Here is a 24112-nt window from a genome sequence, read left to right as displayed (position 1 = left end):
TGAGACAGGAGAATCGCCTGAACCTGGGAGGCGGAGGTTGCAGGGAGCTGAGATTGTGCCACTGCACTCTAGCCTGGCGACGCTTGTAATCCCAGCTACTCGGGAGGCTAAGGAAGGAGAATCGCTTGAACCTGGGAGGTGGAGGTTGCAGTGAGCTGATATCATGCCACTGCACACCAGCCTGGGCGACAGAGCGAGACTCTGTCTCAAAAAAATTATTTTTCAGATAGGATCTCACTCTGTCACCCAGGCTGGTGTGCAGTGGCAGGATCATAGCTCATTGCAGCCTCTGCCTCCCAGGTTCAGGCAATCCTCTTGCCTAGCCTTCTGAGTATCTGGGACTACAGGAACATGCCACCATTTCTGGCGAATTGTTAAATTTTTTGTAGAGATGGGGTCTTGCTATGTTGCCCAGGCTGGTCTCAAAGTCCTGAGCTCAAATGATCCTCCTTCCTCAGCCTCCCAAAGTGCTGGGATTATAGGAGTGAGCCACTGCACCCAGCCAGAAATATTTTATAATAAAATGTCAAGGGAAAATGAAATTTAAAAAGTAACATATTTGCCAAAGTTATGTATTGACTTAGAATCAGTAAATAAATGTCTACTATAAAAAGAGAAAAATAGCTGGGATACATAGATGACAGCAAAAAAAAAAAAAAAAAAAAAAAGCTAAAGAAAAGAAAATTAAAAAAGGAAGACATTCGGGGCCGGGCACAGTGGCTCACCCTTGTAATCCCAGCACTTTGGGAGGCCAAGGCAGGTGGATCACCCGAGGTTGGGAGTTCAAGACCAGCCTGACCAAGATGGAGAAACCCCGTCTCTACTAAAAATACAAAATTATCCGGGCGTGGTGGCGCATGCCCGTAATCCCAGCTACTCAGGAGGCTGAAGCATGAGAATTGCTTGAACCTGTGGGGCGGAGGTTGCAGTGAGCCGAGATCACACCACTTCACTCCAGCCCAGGCAACAAGAGCGAAACTCTGTCTCAAAAAATAATAATATAAATAAATAAATAAAGACATTCTCTGCCAGATGCAGTGGCTCATGCCTGTAATCCCAGCACTTTGGGAGGCTGAGGTGGGAGGATTGCTTGAACCCTGGAGTTCAAGATCAGCCTGGGCAACACAGTGAGACCCCGTCGCTACAAAAAATAAAAGTAAAAAAATTAGTTAAGCCTGGTTACTACTAGTGGTAGTGTTAGTCCTAGCTACTTGGAAGGCTGAGGTTGGAGGATCGTTTGAGCCCAGTAGTTGGAGGCCTCAGCGAGCTATGATCGCACCACTGCATTCCTGCCTGGGCGACAGAGCAAAACCCTGTCTCTTAAAACAAAACAAACAAGGGTGGGTGCAGTGGCTTACGCCTGTAATCCCAACACTTTGGGAGGTTGAGACGGGTGGATCACCTGAGGTCAGGAGTTCAAGACCAGCCTGACCAATATGGTGAAACCCCATCTACTAAAAATGCAAAAATACAAAAATTAGCTGCACATGGTGATGCACACTTGTAGTCCCAGCTCATTGGGAGGCTGAGGTGGGAGGATCATTTGAGACGAAGAGTTCGAGGTGGCAATGAGCTATGACTGTGCCACTGCACTCCAAACTGGGCAACAGAGTGAGACCCTGTCTAGGAAAACAAAGAAAGAAAGGAAGGAAGGAAGGAAGGGAGGGAGGGAGGGAAAGAAGGAAGGGAAGGAAGTCCATGGCTCCATCATACCCAGGATAAAGCCAAAGTCCACAATACCTGCCTGTCTAGAAAAACGAAGGAAGGAAGGAGGGAGGTGGGGAGGGGAGAGGAGGGGAGGGGAGGGGAGAGGAGGCGAGGGGAGGGGAGGGGAGAGGAGGCGAGGGGAGGGGAGGGGAGGGGAGGGGAGGGGAGGAGTCCATGGCTCCATCTTACTCAGGATAAAGCCAAAGTCCACAACACCTGCCTGTGTAGAAAAACGAAGGAAGGAAGGAAGGAGAGGGGAGGGGAGAGGAGGGAAGGGGAGGGGAAGGGAGGGGAGGGGAGCAGGGGGTCTATGGCTCCATCTTACTCAGGATAAAGCCAAAGTCCACAACACCTGCCTTCCCTCCTGCTTCTTTCCCATCCCCATTCCTCACTGTTCTCCTCCCCATCTGTCTGCCTCATGTCCTCTCACCCCCCAACCTCCTCCTCACTCAGCTCCAGCTGCTTTGGACTCCTGGCCCGCTCTGGCCTCAGAGCCTTTGCCCTTGCTGCCACCTCCACCTGGAAGGCTCTTCCTCCAGTTACACACCTGCCTCACTCCCAGTGCCTCTAGGTCTTTGCTTTCCCTGGCAGTGAGGTCTTCCCTCGCCCTCCTCGGCTCCTGACCTCCCCTCCTGTTCACTGTCTTCCTCCTCTGAGCACCACTTCCCTGGGTCAAGGGCTTTTATGTTTCACTCAGCACAGAGCCCCAGTGCCCAGCGTGGGGCTCAGCACGTAGCTCCTGCTCATAAGCATTTGTTCATCAAATGAGTGGCTGCTCCTGGGAATCTGAAAAACCCTCGGCTGTCGAGGAAACACAGTGCTGTCTCTGTGTCATTGGGGCCTGAATTGGAATCCCTGCTCTCCTGGTCACCTGGGAGAGGCTGTTAGCCTCTTTGAGCCTCAGTTTCCTCATCTGGTAAATGGGTTGAAAAGCACTAGCTGTGAAGGGCTTCTGGGAAGATTGAGGAAGCTCATTTTCTTTCCTTTTCTTTGAGATGGAATCTCACTTTGTCATCCAGGCTGCAATGCAGTGGTGTGATCTTGGCTCACTGCAACCTCTGCCTCCCGGGTTCTAGTGATTCTTCCGCCCCAGCCTCCTGAGTAGCGGGGATTACAGGTGCCTGCCACCACGCGTGGCTAATTTTTTTTTTTTTTTAGAGATGGGATTTCGCCATGTTGGCCAGTCTGGTCTTGGACTCCCGACCTCAAATGATCTGTCCGCCTCAGCCTCCCCAAGTGCTGGGATTACAGGCATGAGCCACTGCGCCTGGCCATGAAGCTCATTTTCTAAACTGCTTACCCTAGTGTCAGGTGCATGAGAGACACTTGGGAAGTGTGGGTTATTCTTGTGGGCAGAGATTAAGAGCACAGGCTCAAGAGCCGATCTGCTCAGGTTGAAACTGGCTCTGCCACTGTCTCAATGTGTGACCCTGGATAAATGACTTCACTTCTCTGAGCCTCAGTTTCAATCTTCATCGAATAGGGTCATAATGATGACAGTATCTCTTGGTGGACTATGAGGAATAAATGAACTAATCCAGTAAACCATTTAGAACAGCTCGTGGCTTGTAGTAAACCATTATTAAATGGTAGCTGTGCTATTATTGGCAGAGTTCATGAGCATGGACTCTGGAAAGCAGCTAGCAGGGGTTCAAATTCTAGCCCTGCACTGGGTGCAGGTAGAGGGGCTCAAGCCTGTAATCCCAGCACTTTGGGAGGCTGAGGCAGGAGAATCATTTGAGCCAGGAGTTTGAGACCAGCCTGGGCAACATAGTGAGACCCCCATCTTTACCAAAAAAAAAAAAAAAAAAGAAAAAATCCCAGCTCTGCTACTCAAGCCTGGGTTATTGGGCTGTGGGAAGACTGAATGAGATGATGCCTGGGATCCCTGAGTGTGACACCATGGGGAACTCACACTAGTGGCTGGGGCTGCACCTGCTACTATGACTCAGTGATGCTGAACTCCGTTTTCAGTGTCCCCATCCCCCCACCCCTGGGGTCTCACCGTGAGGACCATGGACCGGCGGCAGCAGAGTGCGGCGCCCACACCAAAACTGGCTACCACGAAGAAGGAGAAGCCGCAGAAGATGGCAATCCAGGCACCAGCGAAGACGTCATCCTTGCCTGAGACTCCCATCAGTGGGTATACACGGTACTGGTCGGCTGTCACCCATATGGTCTCAGCAAACAGGGCCAGGCCTGACAGCTGGACAGAGCGGTGGGTTAGGAAGGTCTGCTCGGGGCCAGCAGCCCTGGCATCAGGCATCTCCACGAGCAAGTTCCTTCCCCATTTGGAGTCTCCACTGCCCTCTCAGTAAAGTGGGCAAAGACCTCGCCTTCCATGAGCAGCGATGAGGGTGAGCAGAGTCCAGGAGAGAAGAGACAGCCCAGCCAGACAACCGACGCCCACGCCCCAGCTGCCAGTTTCTTCGGGGATAAAAGGGGATGCCACATGGAAAGGCTGGAGCAGTGGACTGGCACAGAGGAGATGCTTGGTCCACCTGCCCTCCCTTGACGGTGCTGTTATTCCCCGAGGAGGGGAACATGGCCATGGCCATAAAAATTACAAATGGGCCAGGCAAGGTGGCTCACACCTGCAGTCCCAGCATTGTGGGAGGCCGAGGCGGGAGGATTGCTTGAGCCCAGGAGTTTGAGACTAGCCTGGGCAATAGTGAGACCCCGTCTCTACAAAAAATAAAAAAAATAGCTAGATGTGGTGATGTGCACCTGTAGTCCCAGCTACTCGGGAGGCTGAGGCAGGAGGATCAGTTGAGCCCAGGAGTTGGAGGCTGCAGTGAGCAAGCATCACACCACTGCACTGCAGCCTGGTCAACAGAGTGAGACCCTGTCTTTAAAACAAACACACGGCCAGTCGTGGTGGCTCACACCTGTAATCCCAACACTTTGGGAGGCTGAGGTGGGCAGATCACCTCAGGTCAGGAGTTCAAGACCAGCCTGGCCAACATGGTGAAACCCCATCTCTTCTAAAAATACAAAAAGTAGCCGGGTGTGGTAGCATGTGCCTGTAATCCCAGCTGCTCGGGAAGCTGAGGCAGGAGAATTGCTGGAGCCCAGGAGGTGGAGGATGCAGTGAGCCGAGATCTCGCCACTGCACTTCAGCCTGGGTGACAGAGGGAGAATCTGTCTGAAAAAAAAAAATTAGCCGGGTGTGGTGGTGTGCGCCTGTAATCCCAGCTATTCTGGAGGCTGAGGCAGGAGAATCACTTGAGCCCTCGAGTTAGAGGTTGCAGTTAGCTGAGATCAGCCACTGCACTCCAGCCTGGGCGACAGAGTGAGACTCCGTCTCAAAAACAAAACAAAACAAAAAACACAAAACCAAAACCCAATGTTAATTGAAAGACACTGTTGTTTTTCCTTCTTGTGGCCTCTTGTGCACCAGGCTGTCACTTTATATCCATGGTGATGCTGATGGTGATAGCCAGCATTGGTTGGGCACTTTCTCTGAGCTGAGGGCCACGCATGGATTAATCCACATGACAACAGCCCACACAATGAGGACACAGTCTATAGATGAGGAAAGAAGGCACAGAGAGGGACAGTCGCTTGCTAAGGTCACAGAGCTGGGGAGAGGCAGAGCTGGGATTTCAACCCAGGCTGTGCTGACCACTGAGTCTGCCCGAGAGACAGTTGTGGACCCTCATCCCCCACCCCGAGCTCAGGACTGTCCCCTCCCCACCACACAACCACTTGGCTCCCAGCACTGGGGTGAGTCTCACCAGAATAATGATATTGCCCACAACTAGCAGGCCCACCACAACTGGAGATCCCTTCTCGGCCTCCGCTGCTGCCGCAGACGCCATCATCCTGGAACACATGAGCAGGGATGAGGCCAGGAGCGTAAAGGGCCAGCCGGACCCCCCATCTCTGAGCCACACCCCAGCTTCGAGGGGTTGCTCCAGCTCTCTGCGGGGCCCAGGCTGGTACTGATGTACCCACAGCCCTGGCGGGGAGGCATTTTGCACAAGAGGACACCCGGGCTCCGGTGGGGCAGTCACTGGCCTGAACTTGGCACTGCCCCTCCCTGAGCCTCAGACCCCCCATGCCGCACCCAGACTCCCAGGGCCCCCTCCTCACCTTCTCTGTCTGCAGCCTCTCTGGCCAGCCCCACCCACCGTGGCTCCCTATATACGCCCAGGCCGCTCCTTGGGCTAGTCTCCCAGGAAGGAGGGAGGGTGTGTGTGTGTTTTGGGGCACGGCAGTGGGGTGGACAAGAGGCCGAGCCGGCAGACCAAGCTGGGCGAACAGCTTTGATGGGCTCCCTGCCACCCCCATGATTTATAGACCTGAAATACCAGATTGTGTAGGACCCATGGCCCCTGGGTCCCAGGCTCTGTTGGTGGTGGAGGAGTTGGAGGTGGAGGGGCGTGCGCACCACCTGGTGTCTCTCTTGCTAGGACATGGGCCTTCCTGGGAGTAGGAGCAAGATCCAAATCAGGGCGGGGCGTGGTAGCTCAGGCCTGTAATCCCAGCACTTTGGGAAACTGAGGTAGGCAGATCGCTTGAGCTCAGTAGTTTGAGACCAGACTGGGTGATATAGTGAAACCCCGTTTCTACAAAAAATACAAAAATAATTAGCCAGGCTCATGCCTGTGGTCCCAGCTACTTGGGAGGCTGAGGTGGGAGGATGGCTGAACCTGGGGGACAGAGGTTGCAATGAGCCAAGATCGTGCCATTGCACTCCAGCTTGAGTGACAGAGCCAGGCCCTGTCTCCAAAACCAAACAAACAAAAAATCCACTTCGGACCCACAGATGGGTCCTGAATCCCAAAAGTGTCTCTCCTGCTGTGTGACCTTGCACAGGTGGCTGCTCCTCTGTGAGGCCGGGAGCCCGTGGGGAGGCCCAGGCAGGGACCCCTGCCAAGGCCAGGGCTGGACTGAGGCAGAGCAGTGGGGAGATGAGGGGACAGGTGGAAGGGGTGCTTAGGAGGCTGACTACATGGGCGGTGGGCTGAGGGAAAGGATGGCACCCAGGATAGGTGTGTGAGGGGAGTCTGAGATAAGTGCAAAGATGGGGGAGAAGAACGTGCTAGAAAATGAGAGGGGGCACACCGGGCTTGGTTGAAGAAAAGTCCCCATCACCCCCCAACACATGCATGGACCAAGCAGACATTTATTTCTTCAGGTGCAGAATGAGAAACCTAGGTTCAAATCCCAGTTCTGCCTCTTCTGGGCGGCGCGACTTGGCTTGTGGATTTGCCCATCTGCGAAATGGGTATCATCAGACCGCTTCCCTGGCGGAGGTGGGGCCTGAGCCAGCGCGTGTCCCCAGGGGCCGCCGATGCTGCCCACGAGGCCACGGTCTCTCCGATGCCACGCCCTCGCAGCGCAGGGCTGGCTCCACATGCAAAAATGGTGGCCCAGGCCCCCCGACACCGTCCCCAGAACTTCTCAACCCCAAGGCTAGGCCATTCATTGCCTCTGCTGTGGGAGCAGTGGCTCCCCACTGCGGTGCCTGCGAATTTGGCAAATGACACTGAAAATCCCATCGTCAAGGCACTGGTTTGGTAATAAGATACATGAGATGTTTTCCGATTAAAATGGTTAATTTGGTTTTAGTCAACCCACTTTAGATTTTAAAATAGTTTTTTTGGCCAGTCGCGGTGGCTCACGCCTGTAATCCCAGCACTTTGGGAGGCCAGGGTGGGGGGATCACCTGAGGTCAGGCTGACTAACATGGTGAAACCCTATCTCTACTAAAAATACAAAATTAGCCAGTCGTGGTGGCAAGTGCCTGTAATCCCAGCTACTCAGGAGGCTGAGGCAGGAGCTAATCGCTTGAACCTCGAAGGCAGAAGTTGCAGTGAGCTGAGGTCGTGCCATTGCTCTCCAGCCTGGGTGACAGTGAGGCTCTGTCTCCACAACAACAACAAAAATCTGTAAAGTGTTTATTCAAGAAAAGCAGCTGAATCTTAGTAAGAGCAGTGAACTTTATGACTTTTTTAAAATTTATTTTTATTTTTGTTTTCTTGAGACAGAGTCTCACTGTCGCCCAGGCTGGAATGCAGTGGCGCAATCTCAGTTCACTGCAAACTCTGCCTCCCAGGTTCAAGCAATTCTCCTGCCTCAGCCTCCCGAGTAGCTAGGATTACAGGCGCCCACCACCACACCCGGCTAATTTTTATACTTTGTGACATTTTTAATTGGCCTAGTTCCATTCCCCCACTCCAGCTCCATGGTAGCCTTGAATATTAACTGCCAGCATTCTCAGTGGAAACTAGCAGCCTGGCATACACCAAACGGGGCAGAAGAGGATGAAACTCCTTAAAAGCCTCACTCCCAGAAAGTCAGAATTATTTGATTCGTCTTGTGGTTCCCTGGAAGCCCCTACTTGCAATGTTGTCTGTATTTGACCTAACTTAGAGCTCATACATCATCAAAATTATTTCCCCAGGGGCATTTGTGAAACACAATTGCATGCAATTGTTTAACTAGGCAGCTGCCTAAGCAATGAATAACAGTTGAGGCCAATAATAGGGTAATGAAAAAGTTTAAAAGATAAAGCTGGGGAATGAGAAGGCTTTGAAAAACTCCAAAATATTCTTGGAAATCTAGGTCACATGCATGCATAGGGTTGTGTGCATGCCCAGGAGTATATGCAGGCTCAAGAAAGACCAGAGATGAGAACCCAGTCTTCTTACATTGGGCTGACCTTGAGGATGTGTGCCTTCCTGGGAGAAGTAGTGGCGAAGGCAGAGTTGTCAATTGCCTGGCTGAATGTCGAAAGCATGGCCCACCATGCCGCAGCAAAGGCTAGGAGATTATTGGTTTTTGGAGGCTAAGGAAATCTTTGTCCAATCATTAGCGGAACACATGCTAAAGAATACTGTCTTTTTTTTTGAGATGGAGTGTTGGCCAGGCTAGTCTTGAACTCCTGACCTCAAGTGAACCTCCCACTTTGGCCTCCCAAAGTGCTGGGATTACAGGTGTGAGCCACCATGCCTGGCCTAAAAGCAGAAATTATTTTAAAAGAACTAAACAGAAATTTGGGACTTGAAAAGTACAGTAACTAAAATGAAAAAATTCAAATGGGCCGGGCGTGGTGGTTCATGCCTGTAATCCCAGCACTTTGGGAGGCCGAGATGGACAGATCACGAGGTCAGGAGATCGAGGCCATCCTGGCTAACATGGTGAAACCCTGTCTCTACTAAAAATACACAAAATTAATCAGGCATGGTGGCATGCGCCTGTAGTACCAGCTACTTGGGAGGCTGAGGCAGGATAATCACTTGAACTCGGGAAGTGGAGGTTGCGGTGAGCCGAGATTGTGCCACTGCACTCCAGCTTGGGCGACAGAGCAAGACTCCGTGTCAAAAAAAAAAAAAAAAAGAAAAAATTCAATAGAGGAATAGAGGGCTCAACAACAGATTTGAGTAGGCAGAAGAAAAGATCGGTGAATGTGAGTATAGATCAGTTGAGATGATCAAGTTTAAGGAACAGAAAGAAAAAAGCACGAAGATAAGTGAACAGAACTTCAGAGACCTGTGAGACATCATCAAATAATGGGAGTCCCAGAAGGAGAGGACAAAAAGGAAGGGGTAAAAAAGAATATATGAAGAAAGAATGGCTGAAAACTCCCAAAATTTGATGAAAAAACCCATCAATCTAGAGCCAAGAAGCTCAACAATCTTCAAATAGGATAAACTCAAAGATATCCATCACCAGACATATCATAATCAAATTATTGAAAGATAAAAAGAGAACCTTGAAAGCAGCAACTGACAAGTGACCCATCACATATAATTAATCATCAATAAGATTAACAGCTGGGCTGGGTGCGGTGGCTCATGCCTGTAATCCCAGCACCTTGGGAGGCTGAAGCAGGAGGATCACTTGAGCCCAGGAGTTGGAGATCAGCCTGGGCAATATGGGCAAACTCCATCTCTACAAAATACAAAAATTAGCTGGGTGTGGTGGCGTATGCCTGTAGTCCCACCTACTGGAGAGGCTGGGGTGGGAGGATCTCTTGAGCCTGGGAGTTGAAGGCTGCAGTGAGCTGTGATCAGGCCTCTGCACTCCAGGCTGGGTGACAGAGTGAGGTCTTGTGTCAAAAAAAAATTAAAAAAAAAAATAATAAAATGAGAAAGATTAGAACATTTGGAAAAAAAGCAGGCTGGTGTGCGGTGGCTCAGGCCTGTAATCCCAGCACTTTGGGAGGCTAAGGCGGGCAGATCACCTGAGCTCAGGAGTTTGAGACCAGCCTGGGCAACATGGTGAAACCCCGTCTCTATCAAAAACAAACAAAAAACTAGCCGAGTGTGGTGGTCCATGCCTGTGGTCCTAGCTACTTGGGAGGCTGAGGTAGGAGGATGGCTTGAGTCTGGGCGGCGGAGGCTGCAGTAAACTGAGATTATGCCACTACATGCCAGCCTAGGTGACAGAGTAAGACCTTATCTCAAAAAAAAAAAAAAAAGCTGAAAAGGGGAATTAAATATATATTTCCAAATCTGCCCGCATGGAAATTACATTCCAGTGGTGCAATGATGAAGGATAACATTTGGCATGTTAGCGGTAAGTGCTTAAGAAACAAGGCCAGGCATGGTGGCTCACACCTGTAATCCCAGCACTTTGGGAAGCCGAGCTGGGTGGATCACAAGGTCAGGAGATGGAGACCATCCTGGCCAACATGGTGAAACCCCGTCTCTACTAAAAATACAAAAATTAGCTGGGCGTGGTGGCGCGTGCCTGTAATCCCAGCTACTTGGGAGGCTGAGGCAGAAGAATTGCTTGAACCAGGGAGTCTGAGGTTGCAGTGAGCTGAGATTGCGCCACCGCACTCCAGCCTGGTGACAGAGAGACTCCGTCTCCAAAAATTAAAAAATAAATAAAAATTGAAAAAAGAGAAAGAAACAAAAGGAGTAAAGGGGCACAAAGAGGGAGGAGCTGAAGGTGAAGGCTGAGTGGTCAGAGAAGGCCTCGCTAAATGAAGACCTGAAGGCAGTGAGGGGTGAGCTTGTGGACAGCTGGTGGCCAAACATTCCAGGTCGAGCAAACGGCAAGTGTAAAGGATCCGGGGTTGGAGCCAGCCTGGTGTGTTGAAATACCTCATTTGCTCACAGTTCCTGTGCACTGAAGAGGCCAGTGTGGCAGGGGCTGTGTGAGCAAACGGGCACCATATCCAATCAGATCAATATATTTACAAATACTTCTAGATGCATGAGCTATCTCTAAAGGAATGTACAGGAAACACTGGCGCTGGTGGCAAACCCTGGGCGGAATGGGGCAGCTGGACTCAAGGAGTCCAGCACCTTGACTTTTCACTGGCCGTCCTGTTTCATTTGAAATTTTCATGGTGTTGGCTGGGTGTGGTGGCTCATGCCTGTAATCCCAGCACTTTGGGAGGCCGAGGTGGATGGTTAACCTGAGGTCAGGGAGTTCAAGACCAGCCTGGCCAACATGGTGAAACTACTCTCTAAATCGCTACTAAAAATACAAAAAATTAGCTGGGTGTGGTGGCAAGCACCTGTAATCCCAGCTTTTTGGAAGGCTGAGGCAGGAGAATTGCTTGAACCGGGAGGTGGAGGTTGCAGTGAGCAGAGATCACATCACTGCACTCCAGTCTGGACAACAGAGCAAGACTCCGTCTCAAAAAAAAAATTTTTTTTTCATGGTGTTTAAGTTCTTTGCTACTTCCGACCCACGCCATAACCTCCCACGATCCCTCAAGCTCCCTGTGTGTGCACTAAGGTCCTGTTTACAGCCACTTTTTTTTTTTTTTTTTTTTGAGACGGAGTTTCGCTCTTGTTGCCTAGGCTGGAGTACAATGGCACAATCTCGGGTCACAGCAACCTCCACCTCCTGGGTTCAAGCAATTCTCCTTCCTCAGCATCCAGAGTAGCTGGGATTACAGGCACGCACCACCACGCCTGGCTCATTTTGTATTTTTAGTAGAGACGGGGTTTCTCCATGTTGGTCAGGCTGGTCTGGAACTCCCGACCTCAGGTGATCTGCCTGCCTCGGTCTCCCAAAGTGCTGGCATTACAGGCGTGAGCCACCGCGCCCAGCCCCTACAGCCACTTTTCTTCATGAGCAGCTATTTCACAAGATCTATCTCTGGGGCCATTTTTCTCCATACAAGAATCATCCCTGCTCATGTGAATGCATCAGACAAATTTGTAACCATTTGAAGTTTTGTTTTTGTTTTTTGGGGATGGAGTCTCGTTCTGTCGCCCAGGCTGGAGTACAGTGGTGTGATCTCAGCTCACTGCAACCTCCACCTCCCAGGTTCAAGTGATTCTCCTGCCTCAGCCTCCCCAGTAGCTGGGATTACAGGCACGCACCACCACACGTGGCTAATTTTTGTATTTTTATAATTTTTTTGTATTTTTAGAAGAGATGGGGTTTCACCAGCTTGGCCAGGCTGGTCTTGAATCCCTGACTTCATGACCCACTCGCCTGGGCCTCCCAAAGTGCTAGGGTTACAGGCGTGAGCCACCACACCCCGGCCATTTGAAAGGTTTTGAGGACACACCAATTCAGCCACGAGAGTGTTCCAGCTGGTCATGCTAGCTAGGTCCCTGTTGACGAGTCTGTTGGAGATATTCTGGGCTGTTATTGTGTGGCAATTCTTTTGGGGGCACCATGAAGAACAGCTCTCAACTTGGCCTACTTAAATGACTTACAACTACCATCATGATCAGCGTGAAAGAGCAGGTCCCAACACAGGGAGAAGTTACACATTGTGCAGGAGATTGCTTATTAGATATTAAGAACTCTTTTTTTGTTTTTTTTTTTTTTGGTGAGATGGAGATTTACTCTTGTTGCCCAGGCTGGAGTGCAATGGCATGATCTCGGCTCACCACATCCTCTGCCTCCCAGGTTCACGCGATTCTCCTGCCTCAGACTCCCGAGTAGCTGGGATTACAGGCATGTGCTACCATGCCTGGCTAATTTTGTACTTTTAGTAGGGATGAGGTTTCGCCATGTTGCCCAGGCTGATCGTGAACTCCTGACCTCAGGTGATCCACCCACCTCAGCCTCCCAGAGTGCTGGGATTACAGGCATGAGCCACTGCGCCCGGCCATTAAGAACTAATTTCTTAGGTGTAAATAATTATGTTAAAAAAATAGGTATCTCCAGGCAGGAGAATAGTTTGAACCCAGAAGGCAGAGGTTGCAGAGAGCTGAGATGACACCACTGCACTCCAGCCTGGGCAACAGATTGAGACTCTGTCTCAAAAAAAAAAAGAAAAATTGTATCTCCAAGAGATACATATAGTTTCTTATTTCTGGATAAAATATAATCTTTATGTATTTTATATTATATTATAATCTATATAATTTGCTTTAAAATTATGTAGGGTGGTTGCACACATAGGAACTTAGGTTATTCTGTATAATCAACTATTTGACTCATTGACTGGCACAGAGAGGGTGGCCAAGGTTCAATAAAATTAAGTTAAAAAACGCTAGGCATGGTGGCTCATGCCTGTAATCCCAGCACTTTGGGAGGCCAAGGCAGGTGGATCATCTGAGGTCAGGAGTTTGAGACCAGCCTGGCCGACATGGTAAAACCCCATCTCTACTAAAAATACAAAAATTAGCCAGGTGTGGTGGGGTGTGCCTGTAGTCCCAGCTAGTCGGGAGGCTGAGGCGGGAGAATCGTTTGAACACTGGAGGTGGAGGTTGCAGTGAGCAGAGATTGTGCCATTGCACTCCAGCCTGCGTGACAGAACGAGACTCCATCATAAAAAAATAAAATAAAATAAAATAAAATAAATAAAAACAAAACAGAAAAAATACTCACTCAAGCCCCTCCCTGGTCAGGGCACTGATTCCAGCCCAGCTTCTTGCCACTGCCTAGTCCGTTCACACGCATAGTCTCACTTTTCCAATGAGTTTTTATTAGCAGGTAAGTCATGATTTAGGATCCCGGGGTGGGGATCACTGGGTACCAGGTCCCCCTTCACCATCCTGGGAGAAGGATGGAGGACAGAGGAAAGGGAGATGCAGCCAGTTCAGATCTTCCCGGGAAACGTGCCTTCAGCCCGTTGCTCATCCCAGTCTGTGACCTGTGGAAAGACAGTGTTATTCCCTCCGCAGTGGGGAAACTGAACGGATGGACTTCTTATCTTCCTCACTTTGCCCACCTGTTTGTTCAACCAATATCCACAGGTACCTGCTGTGTGCCAACCTCTATTCTAGAGGCCGGGGAATCAGCAGTGACCCCAAAAGACAGAAATCACTGTACTGAACAAGCTGACATGCTGGGAGGAGAGTAATGGGCAGGAAAATCCCAGGCCCACTGCAGAGCTGTCGATGGGGAGATCTGTCACTGTACAGAGCTCCAAGGGTGGGCCCTGCTTTGAAAACCTCAAGTCAACACTATGCTGTTTGTCCAAATAGGGGAGATGGAATAGCAGGCAGCTGTGAAGAAAAACGAGGCTGATTTATGTTCTGGCATGAATGGATGGATCTTCAAGATACATAGTCAAGTGCAAAAAAGGTGCCAAACAGAATACACAGTGCAATCCCACCACTGACCACAGGCGATGCTCAGTATAAACAATGATGGAGGCTGGGTGTGGTGACTCGCACCTGTCATCCCAGCACTTTGCGGGGCCGATGTGGGAGGACTGCTTGAGCTCAGGAGTTTGAGACCAACCTGGACAACACAGCAAGACCCCCATCTCTACAAAAAATAAAAAATAAGCTGGGCGTGGTGGCTCACGCCTATAATTCCAGCACTTTGGGCGGCAAAGGTGGGAGGATCGCTTGAGCCCAGGAGTTTGAGACCAGCCTGGTGAACGTGGCAAAACCCTGTCTCTACAAAAAATACAAAACTTAGCCAGGAATGGTGGCATGCACCTGTAGTCACAGCTACTAGGGAGGCTGAGGTGGGAGAACTGCTTGAACCCAGGAGTTCGAGGCTGCAGTGAGCTATGATGCTACCACTGCACACCGCACTCTAGCCTGAGTGACAGAGCAAGACTGTCTCTAAAAAAAAAAAAAAAAAAAATGAAAAGGCCCATATAAGGCCTATGTCAAGTTAACACTCCCTGAAAGTAACACTCTACTCTTTGTGGACCTCACAAGCAGTTACAAGCATAAACGTTTTTATATACATACACGCTCACATTTTATGCTATAAGGCATGGGTCCTTGAGCCCCAACCAGTACCTACCAGGTACTGGTCTGTGGCCTGTTAGGAACTGGGCCCCACAGCTGGAAGTGAGTGGCAGGTGAGCGAGAGAAGCTTCAACTATATTTACAAGCACTCCCTAATGCTCGCATTACTGCCTGAGTTCCACCTCCCGTCAGATCAGCGGCAGCATTAGATTCTCATAGGAGTGCGAACCTTATTGTGAACTGCGCATGTGAGGGATCTAGGCTGCATGATCCTTATGAGAATCTAATGCCTGATGATCTGTCACTATCTCCCATCACCCCTAGATGGGACCATCTAGTTGCAGGAAAACAAGCTCAGGGCTCCCACTGATTCTATAGTATGGTGAGTTGTATAATTATTTTATTATATAATGTAATAACAGAAATAAAGTGGACAATAAATGTAATATGCTGGACTCATCCTTACACCATCCCCAACCCTGTCTGTGGAAAAACTGTCTTCCATGAAGCTCATCCCTGGTGCCAAAAAGGGTGAGGACCACTGGTGCAAGAACGAACAGTGGATGAAAGCATGGATAACAGAGAGGCTGAATCTGAATCCCTGCTCCATCACTTCCTAGCTGTGTGACTTTGGGCAAGTTACTCAACCTTTCTGGGCCTCAGTTTCCAATTTTGTAAAATGAGGATACTAACAATAGTACCTACCTCATACGGTTGTGTTAGCATGTTGACCTTATGTGATGTAAAGTGCTAACATGGCTGGGCGTGGTGGCTCATGCCTGTAATCCCAGAACTTTGGGAGGCCGAAGCAGGTGCATCACCTGAGGTCAGGAGTTTGAGACCAGCCTGGCCAACATGGTGAAACTCTGTCTCTACTAAAAATACAAAAATCAGCTGGGCATGGTGGCAGGCGCCTGTAATCCCAGATACTTGGGAGGCTGAGGCAGGGGAATCGCCTGAACCTGGAAGGCGGAGGTTGCAGTGAGCTGAGATTGCACCACTGCACTCCAGCCTGGGAGACAGAGCAAGACTCCATCTCAAAAAAGAAAAAAAAAAAAAAGGGCCAACAACATAGCTGGCCCATAATAAGTGCCAGCGGTATGTGCCTACTTTATTTACATACACACACCACACCATAAAAACTCCATCCTTGCAAATTGACTCCTACTACATAGATTGTTCTGCAACTTGCTTTTCCTGTGTCTTAGCATTCTTTCTGTGTGCTAGCATGTAGATCACCACAGTCTCCATAAAGACTATCAAGATAAATGTTTTAACTTGGGTTATTTCCAAATATTCTCCATTACGAACAACTCTGCAATGGGCATCTTTGTACATGAAGATTTTTGTAGCATCCCTAGAATGTGGAATTGCCAAGTTGAAGGGTAATTTTTTTAATTTTGAAAGATACAGCTGGGTGCAGTAGCTCATGCCTATAATCCCAGCGCTTTGGGAGCCTGAGGCAGGCAGACTGCTTTGAGCTCAGGAGTTCGAGACCAGTCTGGGCAACATGGCGAAACCCCATTTCTACAAAAAAATACAAAAATTGGGCCAGGTGTGGTGGCTCATGCCTGTAGTCCCAGCTATTCAGGAGGCTGAGGCTGCAGTGAGCCGAGATCATGCTACTGCACTCCAGTCTGGGCAACAGAGCAAGGCTCAAGAAAGAAAAGAAAGAAAGGAAAGAAAGAGAGAAAGAGTGAGAGAGAGAGCGAGAGAGAGAAAAAGAGAGCAAGAGAGAGCGAGAGGGCGACAGAGAGAGAGAGAGAGAGAGAGACAGGCACAATGGCACATGCCTGTAGTCCAAGCTACTCAGGAGGCTGAGACAGGAGGAACACTTGAGCCCAGGAGTTCGAGTCTAGCCTGGGCAACATCATGAGACCTTGTCTTTAAAAACTTTTTTTTTTTTTTTTTTTTAAACAAAGGGCAGGGGCATAGCAAAGAGCTATTACATATTGACGACAGATTTGGTCAGATCAGGGCTGAAAGGACTGTCTTACTGTGTCATTATTTAGAAGTCCACACTGAAGTAGGCAGGGGTGAAATGACATGTCTGGGACTTGCTTTAGAATACTTCAGCAAAGGAAAGAAGAAAAAGAAAAGGGGTAGATGAAGAAACTGTGGATAAATCCTGATAACTATTCACTTTGGGTGATGGATGTATTTGAGGTCAATGAATTATTATCTCTACTTTGAAAATGTTCATAATAGGGCCGGGCACGGTGGCTCACGCCTGTAATCCCAGCACTCTGGGAGGCCGAGGCAGGTGGATCACGAAGTCAGGAGATTGAGACTATCCTGGCTAACATGGTGAAACCTCGTTTCTATTAAAATACAAAAAACTAGCTGCGCATGGTGGTGCACACCTGTAGTCCCAGCTACTTGGGAGGCTGAGGCAGGGGAATCGCTTGAACCCAGGAGGCGGAGGTTGCAGTGAGGCAAGATCGCGCCACTGCACTCCAGCCTTCCAGCCTGGCAACAGAGCAAGACTGGTCTAAAAAAAAAAAGAAAAAAAAAACAAAAGAAAAGAAAATGTTCCTAATAAAAAAGGACAGGACTGCACAGAATTGTGAGCTACATAGGGATGGGAGCCCAGTGCTGAGTGTGTATTTGGAGAGTGCATGAGTGAGCTACATCTAGCAAAGCACCCTGGTCGCCTCAGCTGAGAGCCCTGACTGGCTGAGAGGCATCAGCAGAAGGAGACAGGGAGGTAATTCTAGGCGGGAGGAAAGGCACTGAGTCCTGGGACAGTGTGGTGCCCTGTCCTCCCTCTGCCCCTCACAGATGCGCTCCTACCAAGCCACCACACTCCCCTCTGCTAAGACCCCATCCCAGCATCCCAAGGGCCCCGGCAGGAGGCACATACCCAGGATGTGGGGCAGAGGGACTGGTACACACGCTGGTACCATTCGCACACAGAGATATCGCCTCCTTTAGCGGTCATTGCCTTCTGACAGCGGTGGAAGTCTGTGAAGAAAGGGGTTCAAGTCAGCCCAGATCAAGAGTTGGAACACATTTTTTTTTTTTTTTTGAGGTAGGGTCTTGATCTGTCACTCAGGCTGGAGTGCAATGGTGCGATCTCAGCTCACTGCAACCTCTACCTCCTCCTGGGTTCAAGTGATTCTCCTGCCTCAGCCTCTCAAGTAGCTGGGATTACAGGCACCTGCCACCACGCCCAGCTAATTTTTGTATTTTTAGTAGAGACAGGGTTTCGCCATGTTGTCCAGGCTGGTCTTGATCTGCCCACTTCGGCCTCCCAAAGTGCTAGGATTACAGGCGTGAGCCACTGCACCCAGCAAAATTACATTTATAAAGATGTTTATAGCCACACCATTTGTAAGAACTCCAAAATGGAAATCACACAAGTGTACAGGCATAGAATAAATTGTAGAAAACTGGACAGCAATGAAAATGAGCAAGCTATATGCCACAGCATGTATGGATCTGAGAAGGTACTGAATGAAAAAATCCAAACACAAAAGAATACACACAGTATTTATAAAGTTCACAAAGAGGTGAATCTAAACACGGTGGTAGCCGGGCATGGTGGCTCAGGCCTGTAATCCCAGCACTTTGGGAAGCTAAGGCAGGTGGATCACTTGAGGGTAGGAGTTCGAGACCAGCCTGGACAACATGGTGAAGCCCTGTCTCTATTAAAAATACAAAAAAGTGGCTGGACGTAGTGGCTCATGCCTGTAATCCCAGCACTTTGGGAGGCCGAGGCAGGCGGATCATGAGGTCAGGAGATCGAGACCACGGTGAAACCCCATCTCTACTAAAAATACAAAAAATTAGCTGGGCGCAGTGGCGGGCACCTGTAGTCCCAGCTACTCGGGAGGCTGAGGCAGGAGAATGGTGTGAACCCAGGAGGCGGAGCTTGCAGTGAGCCGAGATCACGCCACTGCACTCCAGCCTGGGCGACAGAGCGAGACTCCATCTCAAAAAAAAAAAAAAAAAATACAAAAAATTGGCCAGGCACGGTGGCTCACGCCTGTAATCTCAGCACTTTGGGAGGCCGAGGCAGGCAGATCATGAGGTCAGGAGATCGAGACCAACCTGGCCAACATGGTGAAACCCCGTCTCTACTAAAAACACAAAAAATTAGCCGGGCATGGTGGCACGCGCCTGTAGTCCCAGCTACTCAGGAAGCTGAGGCAGGAGAATTGCTTAAACCCGGGAGGCGGAGGGTGCAGTGAGCCAAGATTGCACCACTGCACTCCAGCCTGGGCAACAGAGCGAGACTCTGTCTCAAATAAATAAATAAAATTGGCCAGGCATGGTGGCTTACACCTGTAATCTCAGCACTTTGGGAGGCTGAGGGGGGTGGATCACGAGGTCAGGAGTTTAAGACCAGCCTGGCCAAGATGGTAAAACCCTGTCTCTACTAAAAATACAAAAAAAAAAAAAATTAGCCAGGCATGGTGGCAGGCGACTGTAATCCCAGCTACTCGGGAGGCTGAGGCAGAGAACTGCTTGAAGCTGGGAGGCGGAGGTTGCAGTGAGCCGAGATTGCACCACTGCACTCCAATCTGGGCGACAAAGCGAGACTCTGTCTCAAAAAAAAAAAAAAAAAATTAGCTGGGTGTGGTGGCAAGCGCCTGTATTCCCAGCTACTCAGGAGGCTGAGGCAGGAGAATCACTTGAACCCGGGAGGCAGAGGTTGCAGTGAGCTGAGATCGTGCCATTGCACTCCAACTTGGGCAACAAGAAACAGACTCCATCAATAACATAACAACATAACATATATAAAATAAAATAAAATAATAAACATGGTGGTAAAAAACAAAGATGTGAGGCCGGGCACAGTGGCTCAGCCTATAATTCCAGCACTTTGGGAGGCTGAGGTGGGTGGATCACCTGAGGTCAGGAGTTCAAGATCAGCCTGATCAACATGGTGAAACCTTGTCTTTACTAAAAAAAAAAAAAAATACAAAAAATTAGCTGGGCATGGTGGCGGGTGCCTGTAATCCCAGCTACTAGTGAGGCTGAGACAGGAGAATTGCTTGAACCCAGCAGGCAGAGGAGGTTGCAGTGAGCCGAGATCGTGACATTGCTCTCCAGCCTGGGCAACAAAAACAAAAAACTCAGTCTCAAAAACAAAAACAAAAAAACAAACAAAAACAAAGATGTGATCACCCCCAGTTAGTGGGGTCACTTCTCTACTGGGGAGAGCGGGGTGTTGTGTTCCAGACAGGACATAAAGAAGGTGGGGAGGCCAGGCGCGGTGGCTCATGCCTGTAATCCCAGCATTTTGGGAGGCCGAGGCGGGTGGATCACCTGAGGTCAGGAGTTCGAGACCAGCCTGACCAACATGGAGAAACCCCGTCTCTACTAAAAATACAAAAAATTAGCTGGGTGTGGTGGCGGGTGCCTGTAATCCCAGCTACTTGGGGGACTGAGGTAGGAGAACTGCTTGAACCCGGGAGGCGGAGGTTGCAGTGAGCCAAGATTGCACCATTGCACTCCAGCCTGGGCAACAAGAGCAAAACTCCATCTCAAAAAAAAAAAAAAAAGAAGGCACGGAGATGAGAGTGTGGGCAATGTCTGCTTTTCTCTCCAGGTTATGGTTGCACAAGGGGTTCACTTTAGAATTATTCATTTAGCTGTACATGTTTGTTATGTGCTTTCTGTACATGTTACAGTACGCACACACATACAGCTTAAAAAAAAAATCATTGTAGGGGCCAGGCACGGTGGCTCACACCTATAATCCCAACACTTTGAGAAGCTGAGGCAGGAAGAGCGCATGAAGCCAACCAAGAGTTTGAGACCAGCCTGGGCAACAAACTGAGACCTCTTCTCTACAAAAAAATTAGCCAAGTGCAGTAGTGTGGGCCTGTGGTCCCAGCTACTCGAGAGGCTGAGGTAGGGGGACCTCTTGAGCCCAGGAGGTTGAGGCTGCAGTGAGCTATGATTGCACCACTGCACTCCAGCCTAGGTGACAAAGTGAGACCCCGTCTCTGGAAAAAAACAAAACAAAACCATAATAATAATACTAAAAAATTTAAATTAAAAAAAAAAAAGATTGCAGGAACTAAAGTTTGTAACCCTAGCCTGGACCTGAACAGCAGGTGATGAGAGGCATGGGCCTTCCAGAGTAAGGATGTTCAGAATAAAAGGGAGGAGGCTGGGGTGGATGGGTCCCCTAGGAAGAGGCAAGCGGTGAGTGACTCGAGGTATGTGGCCAGGGAAAGGTCCTGCTTACCCAGGTAGTTCTGCCAGCAGTTTCTAGTCTGGTTCTGGTTGGGGAAGCGGCTGTCAAAAGGGGCAGTCTTGTAGTTCTTGATTTTGGTCTCCATGTCTTCCGCCATGGTGCTGAATCCTGGAGGCGAAAGGAGTGGGTGTCAGCAGGGGCCCCAGGGGCCCTGAGCAAGCCAGACTACCCAGGATCAATGGAAGAGGGCAGGCACAGAACAATGGGCTGGGTGTGAACAAGTTCCTGCCTCTCAACATACACAGAGATGAGGGGCAGGGCGAATCCACACATCTGAGTGTCGAGGTCGCGGCAGGGTTGGGGTACAACTCCTCAGCAAAATCAGCCTGGTCCCCAAATAACATGAGCTAACACTCACTGAGTGCTTACTACATGCCAGGCGCTGTTCTACACACTTTACTCCTACAGCCACTCTAAAAGGTAGGAACTATTACTATCACCATTGCCCAGACGAGGAAGGAACAGGGTGTCTAAGTGACTTCCTACGGTTAAACGGCATAAAAATAACTGGTGGGCTGCCTCCGTTGTTGGCATAATCTACACTGCAAAGATTCTTAATCTTTTTGGTGCCACAAACTCCTCAGCAGTCTGATGAATCCCAGAAACCTCTCGCTGAATGTTTTTTTTTTTTCTTTTTTTAAGACAGAGTCTTGCTCTGTCACCCAGGCTCACTGGTACGATCTGGGCTCACTGCAAACTCCGCCTCCAAGATTCAAGCAATTCTGTTGCCTCAGCCTCCCGAACAGCTGAGATTACAGGTGCCTGCCACCATGCCCTGCTAATTTTTTTGTATTTTAGACAAGGTTTTACCATGTTGGTCAGACTGCTCTCCAACTCCTGACCTCAAATGATCCACCCGGCTTGGCTTCCCAAAATGTTGAGATTACAGAAGGGAGACACCAAACCCGGCCTGAATATGTTTAAATGTATTTAAAAATTGCATAGGCTCCATGAGTACATGAAGTGAAAAAAACCTGCACAGCATCACAAAGAAAAGCAGTTATATCCAGCTGAGGATTCATTAAGGAATACAATTTTCGCCGGGTGTGGTGGCTCACGCCTGTAATCCTAGCACTTTGTGAGGCCAGGGGGGTGGATCATCTGAGGTCAGGAGTTCAAGACCAGCCTGGCCAACATGGTGAAACCCTGGCTCTACTAAAAATACAAAAATTAGCTGGGCATGGTGGCAGGTGCCTATAATCCCAGCTACTCTGGATGTTGAGGCAAAAGAATCGCTTGAACCCAGGAAGCAGAGGTTGCAGTGAGCCGAGATTGTGCCAGTGCACTCCAACCTGGGCAACAGAGCAAAAACACTGTCTCAAAAAAAAAAAAAAATACAATTTTGAAGTAATCATGAATGAATATAGTATTTTGTGACATTTGCAGTTATAATGTGGTATAAGAATACCTATGATTTTGGGTGGAGCACAATGGCTCCTGTAATCCCAGCACTTTGGAATGCTGAGGTGGGAGGATCGCTTGAGCCCAGGAGTTCAAGACCAGCCTGGGCAACATGGTGAAACCCCATCTCATCTCTACAAAAAAATATTAAAATTGGCCGGAAGAGGTGGCTCACGCCTGTAATCCCAGCACTTTGGGAGGCCGAGGTGGGCGGATCACCTGAGGTCAGGAGTTCAAGACCAGCTTGGCCAATATGGTGAAACCCCATCTCTACTAAAAATACAAAAAATTAGCTGGGCACGGTGGCTTGCACCTGTAATCCCAGCTACCAGGGAGGCTGGGGCAGAAGAATCACTTGAACCCAGGAGGCGGAGGTTGCAGTGAGCCGAGATTGTGCCATTGTACTCCAGCCTGGGCGATACAGCAAGATCTTGTCTCAAAAAAAAAAAAAAAAAAAAATTAAATTAGCCAGGTGTGGTGGCGCATGCCTGTGGTCCCAGCTACTGAGGCAGGATCGCTTGCACAGGGAAGCAGAAGTTGCAGTGAGCCAAGATTTCTCCACTGCACGCCAGCCTGGGTGACACAGAGACCCTGTCTCAAAAAAGGAGAAAAACAAAAAAAAAAGGAATGTCTATGATTTTCATTGCTAACAAAATCACAGCTGCTGCTAGTACTACCAAGGTTGTTGCCTCAAAAGGTTAGTAAAAACACAGATGCAATTCCACCCCCCACCCCAATTCAAGTACTAGCATTCCTTGAATTCTACCAACTCTGCGGACCCAGGGTTAAAAACCTTTAATATAATGTCTCTGAAGAAGTGACAGTGTTCGTCGGGAACCTGAGAGAAAAGTATCTATATTCCAGGGAATCCTAGGAGTCGTGGGGCTATACAGAGACTTGCAGAGCAGTGTCAAATTCAAGCGACGCAAGGTGGTGGTGGGGGTCTGGAGCACTAAAACAGTCTTTCGGTGGGGAAGTGCGGTGTAAAACACCAGCTGCTGGGGCACAGACGCAGTAGGAAGGATCGTTACCGGCGAGATCTCTACCCGGTATCTGAGGATGAGGGTGCATCGGAGATGACGCTGCGGCCCCTCCAACGTCCAAAAGGGAGGATGGACTAGACACCCGGGAGCCAGGCTGCGGCCCAGGCAAGCCGCGAGACGCCACGCCTGTGAATTAGCCATGAAGAGCCCTGGAGGACAAACTCCTGGGCCAAATCCTGGTCGCTGTGTAGGTTCAGCTAGGTCGCTTGGTATCTCTGAGCCTGTTTACTGAGAAAAGGGGATAATCGCAGGCCCTATCTCATAGGGCTGGTGGGAGAGTTAAATAAATTAATTAAAGTTGTTTGGGATGTTGCCTGGCATCAAGGAAGAACCGTATCATTGTTAGCTCTTACGATGAACAGAACAACAGGGCCCCGGGGTCCAGGGAGGCCGGACGCCGCCAGCCGGAAGCCTCAACCCGTTCTCAGGGAAGCTGGGGTCCGGCTCCTCAGCCCGCTAGACTGGGATCCCAGGTTACAGAACCCTCCACACTCACCTAAAGGCACCCCGGATTCAACCTGCAGCTCAATGTGACCCTCAGCAAAGACACCACAGTCGGACAGGAAGCGGAACTACTATCAGCCGGAAGCTGAGAGAGGTGGGGACCAGGGGAGTCTTGCGAGCGGCTTCAGCTCCCTCCCAGGAGGAGGCCACCGAAGTCATTC

General features: G+C 49.6%; 2 protein-coding genes across 3 annotated transcripts in view; both read right to left on the bottom strand.

The window, feature by feature from the left end:
- UPK1A (uroplakin 1A) overlaps positions 1–13555 on the bottom strand; it is a 19332-nt gene extending 5777 nt beyond the window's left edge. Inside the window, exons 1-3 of one of the 2 annotated variants that reach the window (XM_019016048.3) lie at positions 13471–13555; positions 5445–5532; positions 3713–3913 (exon numbers count right to left, since the gene is read on the bottom strand). In XM_019016048.3, coding sequence (XP_018871593.1) covers positions 3713–3913; positions 5445–5531 — 288 coding nt within the window. In that variant the 5' untranslated portion in view covers position 5532; positions 13471–13555. Of the gene's footprint in view, positions 1–3712; positions 3914–5444; positions 5533–6020 lie in introns of both variants that reach the window. The other variant, XM_063701256.1, reaches the window with a different exon arrangement.
- On the bottom strand, positions 13547–24112 carry COX6B1 (cytochrome c oxidase subunit 6B1). The gene is made up of 4 exons (XM_019016049.3): positions 23944–24112; positions 20995–21111; positions 17656–17756; positions 13547–13735 (listed from the first exon to the last, which is right to left on the bottom strand). The coding sequence occupies exons 2-4, from the start codon at positions 21098–21100 to the stop codon at positions 13682–13684; spliced, it is 261 nt and encodes an 86-aa protein (XP_018871594.1). The 5' UTR covers positions 21101–21111; positions 23944–24112; the 3' UTR covers positions 13547–13681.

Source organism: Gorilla gorilla, chromosome 20 (genome assembly GCF_029281585.2).
Source record: "Gorilla gorilla gorilla isolate KB3781 chromosome 20, NHGRI_mGorGor1-v2.1_pri, whole genome shotgun sequence".
Taxonomy (NCBI): Eukaryota; Metazoa; Chordata; class Mammalia; order Primates; family Hominidae; genus Gorilla; species Gorilla gorilla.
Note: the sequence above shows the minus strand (reverse complement) of the source record. Positions and strands in the feature narration are given on the sequence as shown.

What these genes read in the sequence shown, in the direction of transcription:
- COX6B1 (XM_019016049.3), bottom strand. Translation starts at nt 21,100, where the DNA reads ATGGCGGAAGACATGGAGACCAAAATCAAGAACTACAAGACTGCCCCT. An exon ending in CTGCTGGCAGAACTACCTGG is followed by an intron (nt 17,757 to 20,994) that starts GTAAGCAGGACC and finishes CTTTCTTCACAG; the next exon opens with ACTTCCACCGCTGTCAGAAG. An exon ending in CCCTCTGCCCCACATCCTGG is followed by an intron (nt 13,736 to 17,655) that starts GTATGTGCCTCC and finishes GTCTTTCCACAG; the next exon opens with GTCACAGACTGGGATGAGCA.